The sequence below is a fragment of the Puccinia triticina genome, chromosome 2A, assembly GCF_026914185.1.
Source record: "Puccinia triticina chromosome 2A, complete sequence".
In the NCBI taxonomy this organism is placed as follows: domain Eukaryota; kingdom Fungi; phylum Basidiomycota; class Pucciniomycetes; order Pucciniales; family Pucciniaceae; genus Puccinia; species Puccinia triticina.
Window position 1 is genome coordinate 8057379 of NC_070559.1, and position 7686 is coordinate 8065064.

General features: G+C 44.2%; 1 protein-coding gene across 1 annotated transcript; it reads right to left on the minus strand.

The window, feature by feature from the left end:
• Positions 1-255: 255 nt before the first annotated feature.
• On the minus strand, positions 256-870 carry PtA15_2A868 (uncharacterized protein; the record flags this gene model as incomplete). The annotated part of the gene is made up of 2 exons (XM_053166932.1): positions 256-428; positions 516-870. The coding sequence occupies 2 exons, from the start codon at positions 868-870 to the stop codon at positions 256-258; spliced, it is 528 nt and encodes a 175-aa protein (XP_053018106.1).
• Positions 871-7686: the final 6816 nt, after the last annotated feature.

The window sequence follows — 7686 nt, forward strand, 5'->3', positions numbered from 1 at the left end:
AAAAAAACACATGACTTGTAAAAAGAAAAAGAAATACATGATCATCTGTTACTAAGCAATTGAATCTTCATATTTGACTTTGGCTGGCATCTCTTCCAGGACATTAAATAAAAATGTTCCAATCTGTGGTGGAAGAGATTGAGGTATTATAACCAGATGATCAGAGTTAAAGGTGTGAATCCTAATTTCAAAGGAATAAAATCTTCAGCTTTACATCACCAAGACAGTTGGTTATCTTGTTATGATCACTGAATCTTACTTTTCTGATAGCAGTCTGTAACATTCACTTGCCAGTGTTGGCAAGTCAAGATCCTCCAGATTCCTCTTTAGCTGCTTGGCAACTTGGGGATTATTTTCGAGGTAATTTGACCAGCGCTCTTTTCGATTTCGACCTTTACTGCTTACCATACGGAGCTCCTCATAAAACTCTAGATATTCCATCAAAGTGTAAAACAAATTAAATTTGCATGAGCTTTATTATCAGATTAAGACACAATGATGAGAGGCCATCATACCAAATGCAGCCCGGGGGGCCAACCGAGAAGTCAACCTAAGGATCTGCGTGTTTGCCTCCGCCTGCCTTTCATTTGACATCTTTATGATGGTGAGCAATCCCTCTTGAGTTTGCTTCTCTGAGGCCAATATTCTTTCAGCCAGTGCAACGAGAGACGTAACTGTTTCTTTGTCCTTCTTGTCGACTAGTTTGATGAAGACCGCCAGGGCTGAGTCGGTTGGTATGTAAAGGGTGGGCTTGCTACTGGATTGTGGATGGACGGTGCTGAATCGCCTTTTGTTCACCAACGGATGGTACATACTCTCGGCGTTGCGGACGACGAGGCTGATGAGGCCTTTGCGCGCCGCAACGGCCATGGTGAGGTCAACGTAGCCCCGATAGACACAATGTTCTTGTCGCTCGGCTCGGATGAGGATGTGGGGTCTGCAAGAGTTGAAGGGAGGCGGCCGGGCGAGAGGCTGAAGGCGGACCAATCGGACACGGTCAAGATCAACGATTGTTCTTGTCGCTCGGCTCGGATGAGGATGTGGGGTCTGTAAGAGTTGTAAGAGTTGAAGGGAGGCGGCCGGGCGAGAGGCTGAAGGCGGACCAATCGGACACGGTCAAGATCGACAATGTTCTTGTCGCTCGGCTTGGATGAGGATGGAGGGGAGAGAATGCCTGAAGGATGTCCGAGCTGCTCTTCAACTCTATGAGACGCCTGGCGCAGCAAATGCAAACCTGACGAAAAGGAATGCGTCACGGTAAGCTCTAGCACGCACGGTATCAGAATCCAAACTCAGTGAGGAAAGGATGCGGTAGTGGAACAATTGTAGCTGGCAAGGCCGCAGGACTCAAGGGGCTACTGGCTGCGCTACCTCTCTATGTGGAGGGGGGACGCCGTCCCGCAGGGACTCTCCGAAGGAGGGACTTATGCGCTATGTTGACCTCGTGGCCTGAGAGAATTTCAAAAATGCTATTTTTCATGTTTTGTAGCAGCACCAATTCTCATTGGGTGATTAGGTGTTGGGGGAACAAAAGATGCAGAAGACCATGGAGAATCTTCCTACATATTTTTCAAATTTTTTGAAGCCTTGAGTGGCACTCAAATTACTTTTTTATGACCACCATCATGTCTACTTCATCCTTCATTACACATCTTGCACTGTACAGGATCCAAAACTAATGATATTACAAAGGGTATTGCAGATCAAAGAAAAGGGATGGGGGGAGATGGAAATAGTACATAGATGGGGACAGCTTGGGTGGTCCCAGAAATGAAAACTAGAAGGAATTTGGTCCAGAGACCCATGTGCTATGTTGATTATAAAAAAGTGCCCACCAAAAGTTGAAATTCTCTCAGGCTGCGGGGTAGACATAGCGCGTAAGTCCCTCCTTTGGAGGTCGCTTCGCTCCCCGGGCCCAAGGAGGGAAATTAGCTAAGTTAGCTGGCTGCTGCATGGAAGAACACAAAGAACGCTGTGAAATGTAATTGAAATAGCTAGAAAGAAACGCTAAAAGCTAAGTGACAAGGAAATGGAACTAGATGACTGAAGAACAACCAACGGAGAGAGAAACATAGGGTTTATATACCCAAAGGATGAACTCTAAACAACAGAGAAGCGGAGAGCCGCTGTAGGGACTCTTGTGGGACACTAAAATGTTTATTTGGTGAAAATATCCTCTGAGGGGGAAATAAATTGCTAATAGGTTGAAAGGCTATTACAACTTACGGGTGGTTTGAAAGACCTGCCCCTCTAATGGTACTATGCAAATAACTAAGAGTCTTGTAATCAATATTTATAAAGATGTGGCTGATTCCAAGATAGATCTTACTTTTGTATAGTAATCTCTATCAGACCTAGATTCCTCAAATCACTATTCTTGCAGATCTGTTACAACTTCTGATGCTGGAGGGATAATGTAATCCAGTGGGATCAATTATGTAAAATACAATTGTTGTTGATGTTGGGTTGTTGATGAGAAGGTTGGTAATGATCTCTTCCTTAAGCAATCTCTTGATAAGGCACTTTAATCAATACTAGAGCTCCTGGTTGCTACTACACTACTACTACTTGTTATAATTGTTGTTGATGAAGTTGGTAATAATCTCTTCCTTAACAATCTCTTGATAAGGCACTTTAATTACTACTAGAGCTCCTGACTACTACTACTACTACTGACTCAAACTTAACACTACCACTACCACTACCACTACCACCAAAATACCACTAAACTACCACTGTAACTAAACTAACCACTGTGACCAAACCTCTGTAGGCTGATTGCAACACTAACTAACTACCGTAACTAACTAACCACTGTGACCAAACCTCTGTAGGCTGATGGGGAAAAGTCTGATGAGGGGAGAAAGGGCCTTCTTATATATTGAAGGGTGAGGGATTTTTGCTCCAGGGAAGCTCCCCATGAGGGATTATTGCTGCAGGGGATCTCAACTACACAGCCTCTCATGCATTTACTGCGCTGCATGTACAAACAACAAGGGGTTTATGCTGCAGGAGACACTCAACTACACAGCATCTGCATGCGTGTGCTGCACTGCCTTACAAACAATGAGGGATTTATGCTGCAGGAGACGCCTCCTGTACATCTTATCGACCTGCATATGATGTGCTTCATGTACAAACAATGAGAGATTTATGCTGCAGGAGACACTTCCTGTACAGCTTATCTGCCTGCATATGCTGTGCTACATGTACAAACAATGAGGGATTTATGCTGCGGGAGACACTTCCTGTACAGCTTATCTACCTGCATATGCTGTACTATGCGTACAAACAATGAGGGATATATGCTGCATGAGGCGCTTGAGCTACACAGCACTTTCATGCATGTACTGCGCTGCATGATGTCATGTGTTGCTATGCAACCAAGCCATCTTCCATCCTCTTCCACACACTCTGCATCCACTGTCTAACCTGTTCCATTCCCAATGTTGGGGGTCAAGGCCTCTCCTCCCATCTTGCTCCTTCTTCCCTTCTTCCCCCGCACTGTATTACACACTCCCTATACTATAATACTTCTGCAATGTGCTTTTGGCATTGTCACGCATATGGAACACCACATCCACCCCCAACTTAATGCTGTCCACAGCATTCGTGACAAATGCCAAAAGAACCTGCTCAACTATTCACTGAAAAGAATCCTCAAATTGTTGTGATTTCCATTTGCCCCAATCCAATACGCCATGTTCCGTTTTTGTGCGTCCAACAGATGTCGTCCTAGTATACCCAAGTGCCAGTTGAAATAAAGAACTCCCGAATGACTGATTCATCTCCCCTCCCTACAAACTAGGTCCAATTCCAAGTGCCCAACATCAACCTTCACCACTCAATCTCCACTGTAATCCCAGGTGTCATTCTCTGATGCCCATCCACGATCCAATGCAAGACGAAAAAAAACATTCCAAATTCAATCCCTCTTCTTCTTCATTCTAATGACATTGTCCCAAGGAAAAGGCCCGTTTATTCCACAAAAGGTTGTTGAACATTAGTATTCAATAAGGTCTAGACTCCTTTGTCCTTTCCGCATGATACCCACCCAATCTGATTCTCCAGATAGTCCAATCCTGATGTCCGCAATTGATGAACCCCGCTAATCCGCAAATTCCTATCTCGTCCCGTTATTTGGCCGTACGTTTCCAACGTCCATTCCACGCCATCCACATTGCCTGTTTGTATTTTCCTGTTCCAAATATGAATTCATCCGTTCTCCTATCCCTTTAATCTCCTAATGAATGACTACTGCTGTGCTAAATTGCTTGTAATTTGTGTTGAATTGGCCCACCCTATTCCCTCAGCTAAACAAAGGAAACTGTTTGCCTACCAAATGCTTTCCAATACAATAACTTTTTTACCAACTAATCATATATTCAAAACCCTGACTTCCTAATTACTCTGTGCTATCATCTTCTTCATCTTCCTCCTCCTCTTCAGTCTCTTCTTCCTCAGGTTCTCCCTGACTCTCAACCTCCTCTTCTTGTGCCTCCTCTTGTTCCTCCTGTGTTAATTCTTCTCCTTCTTCTTCTTGAGACTCTCCCCGCGGGTAGAACCGTTTCACGTGATTTGCCGCAAATGTCCTGGTAAGAATGGTTCCATCCAATTCAGCTAGCACATAGGGTCCATTCTTTATCTGCTTAACTATTCTATATGGTCCGTTCCATTTATGTCTGAACAAATTTCCCCATTGTGTTTCCAGGGCTTTGTTGTACACAAGCACCCAGTCACCTGGCTTGAGGGGCTTCCTTAATCGATGTGCTAGTCTCCTGTCCCAATAACGAACCGATGTTTCCCGGGCTTTCTTCATCCTCTGATGAGCTTCCTCCATCATGTCTTCCTTGGCCGCCAACTGTTTTGCCCTTGCTTCCAATAATTCCGCTGTTGTCTGAATTTCCGACCAATTTACTGTGAGAAAGCTTCCTAGCTCCTGATCCACTGGCAAGACAGCCAGTTGACCAAACTGAAGCTCATAAGGTGAATATCCTGTTGTCCTCTTTGTTGAAATCCTATCTGCAAATGTCACCAATGGTAAATACTCCTTCCATTTCTTTCCATCTTCTCCGCACATCTTGGTCAAAGCATCTTTGATTTCTTTGTGCCCTCTTTCTACCATTCCTTGTGCTTCTGGGTAATACGGTGTCACCATCCGGAGATTTGTTCCAACTCGCCGCATTGCTTTTTGAAGTTCTTTCTTGAATTCTGCCCCTCCGTCCACTGTAACTTCCTTAGGCACGCCATATCGATAAATCCATTCCGCCAGAAACCAGTCCGCCACGTTCTTTGAGCTCAACTTTGCCAGTGCCACTGTCTCCACCCATCCTGAGAAATCATCCCTTGCCACCACTAAATATTTCCACTTACCTGCTTTGACATGAACTGCATCCATACTAACCCTCTCAAACAATGTTGTCTTGTATGTTGCCTTTCCGTCCTCCTTCTGCAATATTCGACTCCTCTTCTGACAACTCTCACATGACTGAACCCACTTCTTGATGATCTTCTTCATTCCTTCCCACCAGTACCGCAATTTGATTCTTTGATAGGTTTCTGTTGCTCCACGATGACCTAACTCCTCATGCATTGCCTTCATTATCTTCTGTTGAGTCAACGGAACAGATACAATTACCTGACTGTATGGTACATTTCTCTTCCTTAGTTGTCCGTCCTGTAAAAAATAGTTAGCTGATCTCCTTTTAATTTTCTGGAACTCTGTGTCTGAACAATCTGTTGGCCGCATAAGTGTCTCCAGATAATCTCTCATTCGTTTCCAGAATCCAACTTGCTGTACTCCTGCTCCCGTAACTTGAGTTTCCACGATTCCAACTGATTTTACTCCCATTCCGGGGTGAGGTTTCACCCAGCCGTCTTCCTCGTCCGCGTCCCTTGCCACGTCGTCCTTATCCAATGGTCGTCTTGATAACCCATCCGGCATTGTAAATGTCTTTCCGGGCTTATGTACCAATTCAAAATAAAAGAGCTGAATAAACGCCACCCATTGTGTCATTGGCGCACTTGGCAAACTGGGGGTATTAATCATCTGTATGAGGGCTTTTGCGTCTACCTGTAATTTGAAATGTTGTCCCCACAATAATATCTGAAGTTTCTTCAGGATCTTCTTAACTCCCAGGAGCTCCAGCTTTGACTGTGCATATTCTGATTCCTTGTCCGTGAAACTTACTGATTCATACAACACTGGCCTATCTAATCCATCCTTATCTTCCTGCATGAGCACTGCGCCTGCCGCTAAATAACTTGAGTCTATTGCCAGTTTGATCTTCCCTGCGTCCTCTCCGTAGTCCAATCCTTTTAATACAATCTCCTCCCCTACAATCCGCTTCAGTGATTTAAATGCTTCTTCACATTCCTGTGTCCAAATAAATTCTGTATCTATTCGTGTCAGCCGCCGTAATGGTGCTGCTATTGCTGAAAAATCCTTGATGAACATCCTGACGTAAACACACAAGCCTAAAAATTGCCTGACATCCTTCTTTGATGTAAGTGGAGGCCAAGTCTGAACCTTGTTTTGTTTCTTTACTGATATAGTCCTCCCCTCCTGTGATACCACATGACCTACAATATCCAAAGCCGGAACACAACAGGCAAACTTCTCTCCTGATATTGTGAGCCCTGCTTCCTCAATCCAAAATAAAATCCTTTCCAATGTGATTGCATATTCCCAAATGAATTGTCGAATATTTGGATTCTCATCCAATGTAGCGCCACCATAGTCTGACTTAGGTCCCTTAATTCCGCCATCATCAATAAATATTCCTACATGTTCTGGCAGTTCCTCTTGAAGTATCCACGTCATCTGCGCCTGATATACTGCCACTGAGTTTGTTGCACCCTGAGGTAATCTAGTTAGTTGTAACCGCCCCAAGGGTGTTTCAAACGTCGTAAGAGGTCTTGAAGCTGGATCCAGTTCTCGTTCGTCGTAACCGCCCATGATGTCGCCCAATCCGTAACAAGCTCTCCCTGCAAAAGAATCCACAAATTCTTCTATTTTTGGAGGTAATCCTGCATCTTTAATAGTGACTTTATTCAGCTGCTGCAAATCATGTACAATCCGTAACTTACCATTTGATTTTGCCACACAAAAAACCGGACTAGAATAGCTGGAAGTTGATTGCTCGTAGAGTCCTGTTTGAATCCTCTTCCTTACCAACTCAATAAAATCGTTTCTTATTGCATTTGGGATGGGGATTGGCCGCTGTTGCCAAGGTTCATGATTGATCACCGGTATTTTGTAAGGTTGTCCGTATTCATGTCTAAGTATTCCCCGTTCTTCTTCCGTAAAAGCAATAGCCTTCTCCCGCAACACAATCACATACTTCAACAATTTTAACTCCTCTTTTCTCAACCAATTGGGAGGTCCAAAGTTTACTGCTTCTAACCTCTTCGCTGTAACTCTTCTTGTTTCTCTAAACTCTGGTGGAAATGGCGTGAGAGGTGTCTGATAAGGATCCCGAGATAACTTTGGTCTTTCCAATGGCGGGTTAAGTCCTTGCGGCATAGGCTGATTTACCGGTCGAATCTTCTTTGCAACCCCCTTGTACTTTGCTGCACAAACTATGTTGTCCATCCTGTCTAAAATTTCTGCTGAAATTATCAATTTAACTGGTCAGTAACTGGTTCTGCTGCTGTAAAAGTAACGGTTAGTTATGGCTGTTGGAG